The sequence below is a fragment of the Canis aureus genome, chromosome 8 (genome assembly GCF_053574225.1).
Source record: "Canis aureus isolate CA01 chromosome 8, VMU_Caureus_v.1.0, whole genome shotgun sequence".
Taxonomy (NCBI): Eukaryota; Metazoa; Chordata; class Mammalia; order Carnivora; family Canidae; genus Canis; species Canis aureus.
This window is the reverse complement of record NC_135618.1, coordinates 33,905,829-33,922,745: the sequence shown is the minus strand read 5'-3', so window position 1 is coordinate 33,922,745 and position 16,917 is coordinate 33,905,829. Positions and strand designations below refer to the sequence as shown.

The 16,917-nt window shown below is 40.1% G+C and overlaps 1 protein-coding gene across 4 annotated transcripts in view; it reads left to right on the top strand.

The window, feature by feature from the left end:
- The window catches only part of VAV3 (vav guanine nucleotide exchange factor 3), a 352,499-nt gene that overhangs the window by 77,127 nt on the left and 258,455 nt on the right, over positions 1 to 16,917 (top strand). For all 4 annotated transcript variants that reach the window (XM_077905669.1, XM_077905668.1, XM_077905667.1 and 1 more), the window contains exon 2: positions 2,398 to 2,514. In XM_077905669.1, the coding sequence (XP_077761795.1) occupies positions 2,398 to 2,514 (117 nt within the window). The remainder of the gene's footprint in view (positions 1 to 2,397; positions 2,515 to 16,917) is intronic.

Here is a 16,917-nt window from a genome sequence, read left to right as displayed (position 1 = left end):
GTGGTTTTAACCCCTCCTGAAATATTTAAGCCTCTGAGAAGGATTCCTGTAAAGAGTCAAACTGCATCTGAGTTAAGCCTGTGAAAAAAATGAATGTTTCAAATACCGAGGAAGTAAAATGCGCTCTCTATAAATTAAACAACAACGACAATATGAAAAACAACAACAACAAAATAAAACATTGACAGTGCTTAAGAAAAGAATGCTCCAATTAGCTGATGGGCTTCTCCTTCATTGGAGGATAATAGTCTTATGTGTGCCATCGCAGCTCCTATTTTCAAAAAGAAGTCATTCACTTTCAGGGTATGCGTGTATCTTGCTTAGGTGGATCTGAGTCTTTTGGATACTGAAAGTAAATTTTGTTTTTAAGAATTGTCAATAGATCTGCCTTCCCTCTTGTTCCTCCTGTTTTTGTTGATGAACTGAGCATGCTCCTGTCCAAGTTAGACTTTTCCACTTGAACTGAGAGCCTCCACCCCCACCTCTTTGCTTACTCAAGGACCTCATTCGGCTGACTCGCCTTCTCTCTTGGATGACCAACTTTCTCCTCTCTACTGAGTGATTCCCATCAAAATAAAAACATGTTGTAGCGGCTTCCGTTGTTTTAAAAAAAGCCCTTCCTTGACTTCTCTTTCTCTCCGACTACCTCCTCAATCCTCTGTTCCTTTTGCAGCAAACTCCTTGAGAGTTGGTATCCTGTGTTCTCTCTTCACTTCCTCTCTTCCATTGGTCTGTTGAACCTGCTCCAAGCACCTCACTCCACCTGCTTTTATCAGGGTGTACCCATGATCTTCACACTGCCGGCTTCCACAGACTGTGCTTGGTCAGCTCTTACCTATCAGTAGCAGCTAACAGAGTTTATTGTTCCTTCTTTCTAGAAACACTTTCTTTTCTTGACTTCAGGGAAAGCCTGTTCTCCTGGTTGTTCCCCTTCCTCACCAGTCACTTGTGCTCAGCCTCGTGGTAGGCTCTCTTCCTGATCTCCTAAGATTACTCAGTCCCAGGCTATTTCCTCTTCTTTGTTTCCTCCCAAAGTTCTCTCAGGCCATATCATGGATAAAAATATTCTGTATACTCTAAAGACTCCCAAATTTATGTCTGGAGTACACCCCTGTACCCTGGACTCCAGACTCATGTATCTAGTTGCCTGCTGCCCCACATCCTTTTGGATGACTAATGAGTATCTCAAAATTTTTTTTTTAATTTTTATTTATTTATGATAGTCACACACAGAGAGAGAGAGAGGCAGAGACACAGGCAGAGGGAGAAGCAGGCTCCATGCAGGGAGCCCGACGCGGGACTCGACCCTGGGTCTCCAGGATCACGCCCTGGGCCAAAGTCAGGCGCCAAACCGCTGCGCCACTCAGGGATCCCGAGTATCTCAAATTTAACATTGTCCAGATATAACACCTGGTCTTCCCACGATTGCCTTGTATCCTCCTATTTGCTTTTTCTGTCTCCATCTTTGCTCCAGCCCCTTTCAATCCTAAAAGACCCCTATAACATATCAGATCATATCCCTCCCCTGCCCCAAGGCCACCAATGACTTTGTCTTGGTCAGAATAAAAGTAAGGCCAACAAAGTCCTTTGTCATCTGACCCCATTACCTACCTTTCCTCCCCTCCCTTCCCCTCCCCTCTTTTCCTCTCCTCTCCTCTCCTCGACACACAGAGAGGCAGAGACACAGGCAGAGGGAGAAGCAGGCTCCATGCAGGGAGCCTGATGTGGGACTTGATCCCAAGACTCCGGGATCACATCCTGGGCCAAAGGCAGATGCTCAACCGCTGAGCCACCCAGGTGTCCTGACCCCATTACCTTTCTAGCTCATCTCCTACCTTTCTCCCTGTCACTCACTCACTCACTCTACTGCAGCCTCATTTGCCCCTTCATTACACAGACCTCAGATACTTCTGCCTCAGGGCTGTGCCATGGGATGCTACTCTAAGTTGTAATGCTGTGTCCTGTATTTCTGCATGGCTTGGTCCAACACTACCTTCAAATCTCTGTTTATCTGCTCTCTTCCCACTGACAGTTTTTCTAACCATCCATTTAAGTGCCCTCCCACCAGTGCTTCTGATCCCTTCTCCTGGTTTTTTTTTTTTTTTTCCATTGCATTTACCTCCACATGAAAATAAAATACTTACTGTTTTTTTTTTTATTATTTCTCAGATTTTTTCTTATCTGTCTTCCCTTCTTAGAATATAAGTTTCACGAGAGCAAAAATTTTGCGTACCTTCTTCATAGATGTGTTACCTGTGCCTAAGTGGGTACTCAGTAAATACTGCAATTGAAAAGCACCTCAAAAGTTGTCATTTTTTATAGCATTCTGGGTGGACAGAGGATATAGAGCATTCAGAATGATTCTCTATAGACTAATAGCTATTTTTCATTTTTCAGTTTCTCTGTTTGAAGAACATAAGGACATTCCTTACAGCCTGTTGCGAGACCTTTGGAATGAGAAAGAGCGAACTCTTCGAAGCATTTGACCTATTTGATGTTCGTGACTTTGGAAAGGTAATTACATTTCATTTGCTATGTATTTTCTTTTAGTGAGGAACATTTTATCAAATACTATTTGAAGTAGAACATGTGATTTAAGTGGTCTGGGTATCTGCATTATGTAGTTGAATTTCACATGTAGGTGACTTAGTGAAAAAGGAAGTAACAACATTGTCATCCAGATGGGATTAGAATTATTATCATTTTTAAAGATTTATTTATTTGAGAGAGAGGGCACGCAAGCATGAGTGAGTGAGGGAAGGGGCAGAGGGAGAGAATCTTTAAGCAAACTCCCTGCTCTCCAATGTAGGGCTTGATCTCACCACCCATGAGATCATGACCTGAGCTGAAATCAAGAGTTGGATGCTTAACCGACTGAGCCACACTGCATTGCCCCAGATCTAGAATTATTTTTTATATAAAGCAGTATAAGGAGGGTCTTTATTTTTTTTTTTTCCCAGAAGTAACTTTTCCTGTAGGCTACCTCAGAGATTAGGATTACTGTTTTCCATTCTATAGATAGTAGGACCAGTATTTCTTCCCTTTTAGTCTTTTATATATCTGTAAGGTACCTAATTTTTGGAAGTTGAGAATATTCTACTGCCCTTCTCTCTACTTTGACACTTGGGTAGGTGATGGGGAGGACATGAATCCGAGATGTTTGAGGTTGTTGAGAAATTCCTATTGATTGGATTTCAGTAGATACATGTTAGGTTGTTGGACTTCAGTGATACTTGCCACATGTAAATTGTTCTAATATTTGCTGTTATTACTTGTATGTACACCAAACACTTGTGTGAAATAGGTGAAAGAAATTACTCTTCTGAGAGTTGTGGTCATTTATTTTGAAGTGATTGGGTATAAACAAGCTTTTTGCATGTAAGAAGTTGTAAAAGAGGTAATTAAGGTGACCTGATTTTGGCCCCTGCTGACATAATTGCATTATGAAAATAAGCACATAAGAATTAGGGAAAAAAACTAAATGATACTGAGAAGTTTGCCCTTACTCTTGTAATTCAGGTGCTAGTATATCATCAAAAGGCTGTTTGAGAGTGGTATTTCATTTGATTTCTAAGATGTACTATTTTGGTTGTAAAGTGAAAATCAAGTGAATGGATTGGTTTGCTTGAAAATGGGGATAAATTGCACAAACTTGAAACAGACATATAAGAAATTTGATGCTGAAATTTGATGCAAGTATGGGTAAAACCACCCTGCCCAGGAAGAGAGAAGCCTTGGCTTCTTGACCCAAAGTCACTTTGTCATCTGCTGGAAGTCACCAGTCTTCTCATTCATCAGACTGTCAGTTTGGAAGCCTATACAAAAGGAAGTAGGTATAAGACCGTGGTTTCTAAGATTCCCTTTACCTCCAGCAAGCTGTGGTTTAACTGTTTTGAGGTCCATGAAGGTGATAGGGGAGAACATGGTTAACAAATAAAAACAACTGAAAACCAAGCCTCCTGGTGGGCAAGTTGGTAGCACATATCTCTATGGCCATGAAGCGAGGCTGTGAAGATGAAGAGGAATCAACTAGAATTCCAGGTAAGGTGGATAGTCCTCTAAATTATTAGCCCTAAAAAAAAAATCTTAACAGCTTAAAAAGATGTTTCCCTTATTCTTTGACTCCTTTGCCTATTTTTAAAAAGTCTTTTTTTCCCCACTCTCTTTTGGGGAAATGGAAAATGAAAATGAATTAAGGAAATGAAAAATGAAAAAAATTCTAGACTTTTTAAGAGCTCTTCAATAAGCTCTTAATTTTTCATTCAGATTTACAAGAAATGGTGTTGATAAAGACTGGGAAGTTCTCTAATTCTTTTGGAAACACATGGCCTTGTTCTGGTGTAAAACCACTGCACACTTATACAACGGAAGCTTTGTAGGAGTTTAGATAATAGAGTTGAATGTGAAGAAGTAAACTGTATGCTTCTCAAGGGTAAATGTGTTTTTGTCCACTTAAAATACTTTGGCGGTGATAAGTCTGAAACAGAGTTAAACTTGGGGATGTCATTGAGAACTTGATCCTATACTCAGCGCTTTAAAATCACGTACATTTTTTTGTTACTGCCCCGATTGGTGCAGTATCTTTCCCAAAACTCTATCTGACCTGACTAAACCACTGAAAGTTAAAGAATTTAGGATGCTGTTGTGTAACTTACCAGTATTACTATGATTAAACATTACTCTAAACAAACCATCAATCCCAACACTCACTGAAACCTTTTTGATAATTGGTATGTTTTTAATGTCTCACTCTATCTGTATCTCTATGTCTATGTATATCTGTCTATGTATCTATGTGTCTATGTATGTATGCATGTATCTATATCATTAATCCTCACAATGGCCCTCTGAGATGTTAATACTATTCAAACCACACATCTGGTAGAGATTGGAGCAATTGTTTGAATCAGGATCTGGCTGATTTTCACTGCTACCATGGTGCAAACGTTCACATAGCGGGTTCCAGTGCTTTGCACATACTGACTCAGTCTTCATGTCAGGCCCACCATGTAGGTATCATTATCATCCCTATTTACAGATCCTGGATTGTAAGTGACAGAACTTGGATAACTCATGCGGTTTTGAATTTTTACATTAAAAAAATGTGAATAGTGTGTTGATGTAGAGACCAAATCTTTCCTGGTATTGTGACTATAAATTTTAACGAGATTTACACAGGTTATTTTATTTCTCTTCATTCCTTGGGATTTAATTAAATTTTCAATTAGCATAAAAACAAGATCTATAACTATATGCTCCTTCATTTGCCTTAATTCATGCAAACAATGAATCTAGGATTCATATATATTTAGCACCTTTTTGCCTAGGAATATATTAATTTAATAACCATGTCTAATGTTTTTATAGCATTTTGAAGTTTTGAGAGTGCTTCATATCACTGACCTTGTTTGATTTTCATGATAGTTTTGTGAAGGAAACAAGCAAGTCTTCCCCTTTCTCAGATGAGGAAATTAAGAGATGGGGAGGTTTAGCAGTGATCTTAGGGCATCCTTGTTTGGAGACAAAGCAGGATCTGGATCTGACCTCTGACTTCCCAGCCTTTTGTTTTTCTTGTCTGCTGTCTACATTTGGGTCTTGCTACTGTGTGAGTGCTCAGGGAGAAGGATGAACTCATGGAGAAAACCAAAGGAATATGTGAAATTAATAAAGCATAAGTAATCTGTGACTTGACATCTAATTGTTTTTTTTTTTGTTTTTTTGTTTTTTTAAGAAAGAGAGGAAAGTATAATAATGGTTGAAATTAAAAAGTCTACCTGAACAAATGTTTCACGGATTCTCATCTGTGTTCATAGTCAGTTTTGAGCTACCCTTCCCCCCCACTTCCCCATTGTGGTGTTGGCTGTTCCCTGATCTTTGTCTATGTTCTCCTTTGGTTCTGGGTTCTGGAAATCTACCCTGAATCATAGGCTTTGATATGGATAGGTTTTCTTTTGGAAATTGGGGAAAACCAAAGGAATTTATGAAATTAAAAAGTATAAATGATTTGTGACTCGACATCTAAGTATTCTTTAGAAAGAGAGGATTTAGCATACCACATGTGTTAACACAAATGAATGAAAGTTTTAATTTTTGAGATCGTGAAGAGCACATAGATTGTTGTGGGCACTCTAGAGGGGCTTATGATAATTTTGCCTTTCAGCATTACTTTTAATTCCTAGTATTGAGCTTTTTACCTAGTGTTAAGAGAATAGTCACTTCAATTCAGACTGGTGTGTCAAAAAAAAAAAAGGTAGAATAGTTCTGAACATTTTCTGTAATTTGATTTTGTTTTTCAAATCCTATAGGGATGAGAATGGGTTTTTAGTAAGTTTACTTTGTTTTAAAAAAGATCCATCTTGGGGTGGCTCAGTTGGTTAGGTTTCTGACACTTGATTGCTGCTCAAGGCATGATCTCAGAGTCATGTTGGGCTCTGTGCTGGGTGTGGAGCATGCTTAAGATTCTCTCTCTCTCCCCCTCCCCCTCTGCCCCTTCCTGCCCCCAAATCAATCTTTTTCTGATTATATAATGACAAAAAAAGCAAAGTTGTCTTAATTGACTTCTTTGCTTAAGAAGTGTAATAAACAACTTCTTCCCCTAGAAAAATAGCAATTATTAATTATAATACTTTTTACTTTGCAACAGGATCTGTAAATTTCCTCACTTCCATGTTGCATATTGGTGCTTTTGTATTCCTCTGTTCAGATTGTCATGTTCTGACTAACGATTTTGCTGTTTAGAAATGTTTCTTACTGAGCTGTCTGTTGGCACATTTACAATGCGGAAGCACATGGGATTTTTCTTTAATGAGGCCATTTCTAGTGAGTAATAGAAATCCCGTTGCTGCTGTTGTCCAGATGAGTGATGAAGTCAGCTCCTTCCTTTTGTTGCTCTGGGTGGTGTAAGGGCCTGCTTCTCGCTACCAACAGACCCCACATCTGTTGTTTGAAGCATTGTTAAGCACCTTTCAAGTGTAAGGTGATATGTTATCTTGAATCAAAGAGAATCTCCCCTAACTAAGGGTAGTTCAAGCTGATTTTAGTAGTAATAGAGTAGCAATGAGCTAAGGTTCAGGACAGGCACTGTCAAAAGGTAGAGCATTGGCTTAGAGGTGGGTCAGGGATATAGTAAAAACATTATCGAGAGAGAAGAATTTGGTGTTTGGGTTAAGAATACGGTTTCTGAGTTGGATCTTGGTTTGAATTCTGGTTCTACTCCTTACAAGTAGTGATCTTGGGCAAGTTTCTTAATCTTGTTGAGCTTCAGTTCCTCATATATAAATTGATGATAGAGAAATAATGTATGTAAAGTGCTTAACAGAGTATCTAGATTTAAAATGTGTATTTGATAAATACTAGTTTTTACTCTTATTACTACTATTATTACAACTATCATTACTAGTGTTAATCGATTTCCAATTCAGCCATAAACCTAGGGGTTGAATTTTGAATTGAGTGGAAGAAGTAATGATTTTGCAAGGGTGAGATGAGGAAATAAATTTGGTTCTTTCTGATGTGGCATAGGGTTAATCTATTTTATTCCGAATAGCTGATATCCTTTGTGGGCTTAGATCTTTTTTGAGAAAGCTCCCTTTTCCAGTCATGTATTTTATATGGTTTAATCATTTAGAATACTTCAGCTCCTTGGCCACAGGGAAGGGTTTAGGGATGGGGAAAGTCACTCAGTTGGGACCAAGATGACGTGTTGAGACATTTTCAGGGGTAGTTGTCTTGTGATCTCCTGCTATGAGGCCTGGAAGAGCCACAGCCATCTGGGTACCACATGGAGTTTTAGAACAGACCCAGAATAGAGGAAACAGCTGAGGAGGATCCTAGTGGCATCCTCTGTGACTGGAATAAAGCGGTGCCCAAAGCCAAATCCATAGATCTTTGGACTTTTCCATGACATGAGCCAATATATTCTTTTTTCTTCAACTAGGTTTCCTTAGATTTCTCTAACTTTTGGTTAAGAGAACTAAGTGATTCATTTGCTTTTGTCAGTCAGGTAATTTCAGTTGTATAGACAGCTATTCTTCTCAACTTGGAGACCATTTGGTAGCCTCTTTTTTATCATCTGTAGAAAAGGAGGTATGAAGACTGAGTCCTGGAACATCTCTGTTTTGCAGCATGTACATAATTAAGTAGAAGTATAGTCCCAGCTTTGTGGTAAATGCTTTCTATTTTTTACCATTGATCCAAGCAGTATCATAGACCTTCAGATATGAGAGACTCTAAGTCATCAGACATCCCTCTCCAGTTTGTGCTTTACAGGATCAAGCAAATGGGCATGCATGCCTCTGCAGACTGGGAGCTCACTTCCTCCTGAGGACCCCATTTGTATCTCTGTATTTGAGCCATTCAGAAAGATTTGAAGATGACCTTAAAACCACAGGGTAAATAAAAAAGGACTGAAAGAGGCCTCCAACACATTCACCTGGAGATGAACAAGGCTTGGAAATGTTCATTTGATTTGGACAAAATGGTCCCAAGAAGTCAGAAAACACTGCAGGAATCTGTGTGACCTCCGTGTTCTCACTCCACTCCTCTAAGCCTCAGGCTCCTCATTTATATATGGGATGGTAATTTCTGTCATACAGAATTATTGTGAAAACAGGGTTAATTTATGTAAAATGCCTGGCATACTGCTCAGTAAATGATTGAATAGACCAGTAGATCCAGTATGGAGCTAATAGTTTGGGTAGGTACAGATTGATCAGGGTTCTGAATGTGTGGGTATGTGTAAGGTCAAAAAGAGAATTCTAGTGATATTTTTTTTTAAAGCTTATTTGGTTTGATACTTTCTGGCTCAAAGTGTTAATAAAATTATAATACATATGTATGCATATATGGACACATATGGTTATTTATAACTTATATTTTCCTAGTTTTTTGTGGTAAGAATATGTTTAACTTTTTTTTTTTTTTTTTGGTGCATAGAGATTAGTTGAGGAATCCACAGTGAAATATTTCCTGAAGGTACTTGATGCCTTAACACTCAATAAATGTTGTGTCCCCCCCACCCCAATTTATTAGTAGCTACATCAGATTCAGGATAGGAGATGGTTTGGTTCTTCACCTTAAAATAAATTGTCTTTTAAAAAGAATTTGAACTTGCTGAGAAAACCAAGGGATATACAGTTAACTTAATGTAGAAAAAGGCTTGAAAATTGTCTCTTAATGGAAGTTTACAACCGTCTATACCATCTCCATTAAGAGGCATTAGTGCCCCCTCCCCCCCATTTATTAGCAGAAACCTGCTACTATCAAGCTGCCGTGACATTGTGAGCTCAAATTTCTGGCACATCTGTAATGCCCTATAATACATCTTATGAGAGTATTTGCTTGGATGTGTCCTATAGTTTGTGTGTTTTCACTTTTTCACCCTTCCCAGCCTAACTTGTACACCTCAGGGTGCATGTATAAAGAGACAAGGACCTCTTTTTGCCCAGCCTGTGCTATCAGCTCAGGCTTGCCTCTTAGCATTCACACCTGGATGCTGGTTAATTTCCACATTCTCATTCCTACTTCTAGTTCTTGTGGGTACTGGCGAGCTTGCCCTTTGAAGCACGACATATATTCCGACAAAACAATACTTGAGAACCTGTGATTGGTTCTCTACTACCTGTGCATCTCCTTGGAACTTTATCTGGCTTTCCTGGTCATGGGACAACCTTCCTGCCCCAAAACCTGTGAGCTTCACTAAGGTTCAGAGACATCTGATGTTCAGAGACATCACGTTGGTATGGTTTAAAAGGTTCATATTGGCTAGTGCATGTGCATTGATCAGCAACTAGAAATTTTTCTCATATCTATGCAACTAGGATGAATTGTCTTGGCTCATAAACATACTCTCTTTCTTTACAATTATTTTTTGAACTCCTGCTCCTGAGAAGTTTGACATTTCTCAGAGTGTTTCTCATCCCAAATTATTCAAGAGTCTTTGGGGCTTTTGCTTTTGCAATCACAGGGCCCTAAGTCTGTCTTGCTTCAAAACACCACAAGGAGCTCAGCTTCCAGTAATGGTCTACTAGCATGGTTCTATTAAAGACTGGTCCCCTCAAGGTTTCTTCAATAGCTCTTATTCTCTGATGCTGGCATGCTTTTGTAGTTCCAGTGTTGCTCAGCCCCACACTACCCAAACCAGCTTCCTTCTACTCCCACAGATTTTAGTTTCTGCATTGAACCTGGTCAGGCCACATTTCCTGGGCTTAGCAGTGAATTCTGTTCAGGAGCTCACGGTATCCTTGCCAGCCAGCAAGCTTGAGTCAGAGCCTCCTTATACAGCTACTACAGGGGTACCAACTTAAATTCATAGAGCAGTATTTGGGATCTCTGGGGTCTCTCCTTCCAGAAGGCCCTGGACTCCTGCAACATCAGCCAACTTCCAACTTAGAGCAGGCTAGCCTACCAGGGCTTCTGTGAGGAGTGAACCTCTCTCAGCCCACAAAGGCTTTCTTTACTTTCTCTCCCTTGAGCAGTTGGTGGTGTGCTTGTATTTACATAACTAAGGGAGGGTTCTCCAGGGATTCCTTCCTGAACAAAGAAAGCTTGTTCCAAGGCCTCCATTTGTGTCTCCTTAAACTTAGAAGGGGGGAACTGTTTCTGGCCTTCCCTAATGTGTATGTATGTCTGGTTGGCTATTAATACAATTTCTACACTATTAACAGTATTCTTTTTTGTTTTTGGACAGAGCTGAGTTTCCTAGCAAGCTCTACATCTCTTTCACTCTTTGTTAGGATATTTCAAAGGGTACTTAATACTAAGGAGATTTCACCATATTTAGTACCCCTCACAGAACTCTAGTACCTGAGCCATGCAGGATCATTCTTTACACCTTAGTGATTATTAAAGTGCATTTTTTTTGGGGGGGGGGGTGTCTGCTTTTTGATTGTTTTTGAGCCAGTTTAAAAAACTCTTCACTCTTCTCTAACCTTAGTTTAGTTGAAAACTTATAGTCTAGCATTTCCCAAGGACCCTCATTGTCTTGAAAAATATTAAGATAGCCTAAGAAAAATATTCTTGTCCAAATAAGTTTGTTAAACTGAATATTATGTCCTCTCTTTATGGGATATGGCAAAGTAAAGGCACTGAAGACTCTTGCAAATGAGGAAAACAGTTAAACTTTTGCTTAAATCCAGGATTTAGAAAACTTGTGTATAAGTAACTATTTCCATATCACATGATAACTTCAAATTCCCTATGTATAAAATTGAACTAGTTTTTAAAAGTCTTTTCCAACCAATTTCTTTTTGGGCAAAGCTATTGCTTTGCTCATGCTGCCATGAACTAAACAGTTAAAAATGCCTCACTTAAGGCCCTTGTCGCTGGGGTTATTGCAGTAGTCTTCTAAGTAGCTCCCCGCCTTCAGGTTTGAATCACTCTAAACTAGTTTTCAGAGTAATCTTAAAAAATGCAAAACTGAGAAAAAAAATGCAAAACAGATCATGTTATTCATAGGTTTAAAACTGGACAGTACATCTCTGTTGCTTATAAGAGAATAAAGTCTAAACCCTTTTACAAGTCAGTTGCTTGTGATCCAGATGCCTTGTCTGCCTTTCTAACTGTATTCCTTGTTTTTCTACTTCCATCACCCTCCTTGCTTTAGTCCCACGAAAGTACTAAAGCCGTCATCACTCTCCAGATTAATATTTATTAATACTGTTTCCTTTGCCTGGAGTGTTCTTTCCTCCCCAGATCCCATATCCCTTGTCTTCAGTGACTTATGTTAAGATCACACACATAAATATACTGCTTGAAATCTGAGAAAGTGTGATTTATCCAGAACTCTGGATGTAGTTGATTCTTAGATGTATTGAATCCTCCCTCCCCCCCCCCCCCCCCCCGCCACCCTGGGGCCTGACTTTGCCAGTGTGTGCCTGTTTCCTCAGTTCTCCCTGGAATTTTGTCCCCTTCCTCTGTCCTGCATAAATTTGACCTTGACACAGTAAATCCACTCTCTTCCTCAGCTCTTTCTGAGACTTTGAGATCTCCCATCACCAGCTACCAATGTGGGAAAGTCACCCAGCTGCTCAGGGCCTCTGTGTTTTGATCTATACAGTGGCCCTGGTGGTGACCCGAGCCTCACAGAGCTGTGATGAGCAGTGCGTGTCTGATTCTTTTTTTTTTTTTTTTTGCGTGTCTGATTCTATGGTGATCTGCGCAGTTGGCACAGCGTGGGGCACGGGCTCCGTGGTAACGTCTCCTGAGCTCTTCACCCATCGTTCCTTCATTCCGCAAGTGTTCACGTGCTGCTTCTGCCAGCCGCTGCCAAGTGGACAGGCCATCTTCTGCCCTCAAGTTGCTATTTGAGTTCAGGAAACAAAGCAAGTAAGGCATAAATAAGCAAGATGATTACAACCACTGATAAGTACCATTGAGGAAATAGAGTAGAATGATGAGCTACTGAAGGAGGCCACTTTAGACAAGGTGCTGCAGAAAATCTGTTTAAAATGCTGGAGACCAGTGGGAGGCAGATATTAGTACTACTGCATACCTAGTAAAAATTAAGCTTTAGCTAAGTTAGAAAGCAAGGTTTAACTAGATTCTAGTCCCACTTCTTCCAGCAGAACCCCTGGGGAGAGTCCTTTAGCTTGGAGTCCGTTTCATCAACTCTGAAATTTCATCTGATTCTAAATTGCCACTTACCGGTAAATGTAAAAAGCAGACATTGTATCTTACAAAGTAATGTTTTGATAATTCTTAGTTCTGTAATCCTCTCTAAAAATACCTAGGCTTAGGCTTTTATAGCCCAGGTCCATTCTATTTTCAGTAATATTGACATTCCTTTAAAAATTTGAGAATTTTATAAAGACTTCACTGTACGTATACACCTAGATACACATATAAAGGCATCATGAAGAGATGAAAGTATTTTGAAGAGTGTTGTTTTGATTTTGCATGTTTACTTGGTATACTTATGAGAACGTTGGTAATTCCAGAAATAGAAATCTGGTTTGAGACCTGAAACTGAGCTTCTCCTTGCTGTGTCAGGGGTACCTCCAGAGATCAACATGGAATCTTCTGAGTAGTATTTTTGTAATATTTTGTATTCTTAACATACATGTAAATAAGCACACAGATACAGGTTTACAGATATACCAAGATACCTATGCGAAATATAGACATCTCTGTAATAATTTAATTATTGCATCTTTTGTTTATAAGTATACCCATAAATGTAATTTATGGTTTTAACTTGCATGCATATATTTTAAGTACCACATAGCTGCATACTATATTTACTATTACCTGATGACTTATCTGAGCTGCATTATATATTTGGTTAATACCGTTTACATATAAACTTTTTTCTTTTAAAAGATTTTATTTATTTATTCATGAGAGCGAGACAGAGAGAGGAGGCAAAGGCAGAGAGAGAGAGAAGCAGGCTCCCTGCAAGGAGCCTGATGCGAGACTTGATCTCGGACTCTGGGATCATGTCCTGAGCCAAAGGCAGATGCTCAACTGCTGAGCCATCCAGGTGCCTCCATATAAACTCTTTTTAAAAAGGCTTTCAAAACTGGAGGTGCATTTATTCTCTTTAAGGAATACACCATAGTGCAGAAAATATAAGTAATGAAATCATGACAGTATAGCATGCTAAGTGCAGTAATTGACAAATGAAAAGATGCCGTGCAAGAGAAAGGGATCAGCTATTTTTAAATGTGGTGAAGGAAGGTGCCTCAGAGTTTATACTTGATCTAGACAGAAAAACAGGCTGGGGTGCTGCTGTTGGCTATTGTTAGGAACTTACCAAGACCATGTCATTGTTACTATTTTACTTTATGCTCACAGCAACCCTATAATGTTAATATTTGTCTTCATTTTATGGCTGAAGAAACTGAAGCCCAGAGTTACCAAAACAAATCTAGCGTGTAGGCGATGCAGCATGGATCTGAGACAATGTCTGCCTAAGTCCCAAGGTCATGTTCTTAATGATCTTACTACACTGCTTCCAAACAGAGGCGGGCAAGCACCTTCTAGGTAGAGGGAAAGTCATTATGAAGATGCAGAAGAGGGGGTCCATGTGGAGTGTTTGGGGTCGTGCAGAGAGTCCTCATAGCTTGTCTGTAAGATGCAACTAGGATGAGCAGCCAGGACCTTGAGGACCAGCAGAGACTGGGGCCAGGGTGTGTGGGCCCTGGGGTGTTGCAGGGTCTGCACTGAATCTTTTTTTTTTTTTTTTTTTTAAGATTTTATTTATTCATGAGAGGCACCCAGAGAGAGGCAGAGACACGGGAGGAGGGAGAAGCAGGGTCCCCGCAGGGAGCCCGATGTGGGACTTGATCCCGGGACCCGGCGTCACGCCGAGCCGAAGCCAGACGCTCAGCTGCTGAGCCACCAGGCGGCCTGCAGTGATTCTGAGGTAGGGCCAGAGAATGTTTCTTAACAGGCAGACCTGAGATGACCCCTTGTACACCTGGCCTAAGCGCTGTCACAGGGAGACACTGTACAGGACTGCTGCGATGCCAGCAGTTGGAAGGGCGGGTAAAACTAAAAAGCAGTGTGGTTGAGAACTGTGCAGACCTTCCCAGAGCAACAGCAAGAGGGGCCTAGAGTGTGAGGGCTTTTCAGCATTTAGGAATTGCTGTGGCCGGTGAAAGGCTGAGCAGAGGGAGGAGAGAACGTGGCCTCCTGAGCTGCTCCTGAGTGACTGGAAGGGAAGTAGAGTTCACTGCAAGGGGAAGACGGAGTGGCAGCGCGTACCATGTACGGTGTTTGTTTTATTTTATTTATTTTTAAAAACATAATTTTTTAAAGATTTATTTAGTTATTCATGATAGAGACAGAGAGAGAGAGGCAGAGACACAGGCAGGGGGAGAGGGAGAAGCAGGCTCCAGGCCGGGAGCCCGATGTGGGACTCGATCCGGGGACTCCAGGATCACACCCTGGGCCAAAGGCAGGCGCCAAACCGCTGAGCCACCCAGGGATCCCCAAAAAGATTTTATTTATTCATGAGAGACACACAGAGAGAAAGAGAGAGAGAGAGAGAGAAAGAGGCAGAGACACAGGCAGAGGGAGAAGCAGGCTCCATGCAGGGAGCCAGACGTGGGACCCGATCCAGGATCTCCAGGATCACACCCTGGGCTGAAGGCGGTGCTAAACCGCTGAGCCACCCGGGCTGCCCCCAGTGTTTGTTTTAATAAAAGAATTCTAACGGTATTTACACTCTCTTTCTGTTTATTATTTTGCAAACACTTTTACTATATTTGACATTCTTCATTTTCTCTGTATTTTTGCTTTTGCTTTTGTTTTTGTTTTTTCCACTTGCTGCTGCTTATCTAGTGGAAATTTGTTCTCTAGTAGAACACTTAAAAACTTTTTGGGGTTTAATTTTCTTTAAAAAAACTGACATTTAAAATTTTATAATAGGAAACTTTCTAGGAATTTTTGTCTGTTCCAAAGCTGTGGCAAATATATGCTGATGAGTACACACATTCTTATTCACAGATTAGCTTTTGGGCCATATCCCATCTCAACTGTATGTTCAAGGATCCTTAATCTCCTTAACCCTGTCATATTACCTTGAAAGTAAGGTGTAGTTTATTCAAGATACATGTGGAGTTCATGGAGTCTAATTTGCTTTCAATAAATTGCTATTGTCAATATGATCCATAAGGAGAATTGGTTAACTCCAGTATAAGATATCCTAACCAGTTTACTTTTCTGTATAAGCAGCAATGATGTAAAACACTTGGCCTTTCATCCTTTAACTCTTGTGCCTGTGCCTGTGTATTTCCTATCAACAGGATCCCCTAGAAAAGGAGAATGGTATTTTCCATATTTATTCTGTTTTTTTTTTTTTTTTTTTTTTTTTAAATGATTTACGCACATCGGTAGCAATAAAGGAGTGCTGGCATTCACATTCCATGCTCCGGGGAGTGGTATGGGGACAGAACTCGATGAATGCTCTCATCTGCACAGGATTCGCAGAGGAAGTGTGCACCAGGAGTGTTAGGAACACCAAACAACTACGGGAAACAATACCTGGTAGTCACGCAGCTGTGTGGAGTCCATCCGTGTGAGCTTCCTCTGGATAGAGTTTAGTTTCTGAGTTGCTTAATTTCCACCTACAGCACCCGTGTCTTTGGGGGACTGTATCAGAGAAATATTAGTTGATTATGGTCCTTTCTCTGATTTCCCTCAATGCCAGTTATAGTGCCCTTTGGATATAAAAAGTTCTGCTCTAACAGCATGTCTGAGAACTAATAGTGTCAGGACAAGCCAGGCACAGAATTGACAAAAATCATTAGGTTGGAAATAATGTGAATGGTGTTTACATCTTCCATGAATATTCCCCCTTGGAAATTGCACATGAGCAATTTCACACTAAATGTGCTTGGTGATCCTGGTGTAGGCTTTACCTTGCTACTCCCTGCCTATATTGTATTGATGCTTTCTGCTTCTGGGTGGGCAGGACCTTTTAGATTATTTCTACTCTTTAAGCTGCCTTTTTAAAGTAGTAGCCTCCTCATACTTCATTTTAGATAAAATGATCATCTAGAATGGTGTTATGACATGGGAGGACATGTAGTATACCATTTTTATTGGTCAGTCTAGGTCAAGGTTTAAAGACTGATTGCATTGGCTGTGGATTGCATAAAGTAATAAAGAAGATGCATAGAAGGCCAGATTAGGGTGGAATTAACTCTGTCTTTCCTTATGTCTGTAGTGTTTAACATTGTGTTAGCAACAATCACTGCTGATGTTTTTGTAATAGCCTATTAGGTTTCTGGGAGGAAGCAGCAGAACAAATGAATTTACTGATTTCCGAATAATATAGTACAATTTCTTAAGGATCCCTTAATGTAAAATTTCATGGCATTATAGTAAAATTACTATAAAATATAGTAAAAGGGTGATGACATTCATTAGCATTGGTTTTCCCCCCCAGAAAAAATTACTGAGAGTTTTCACATT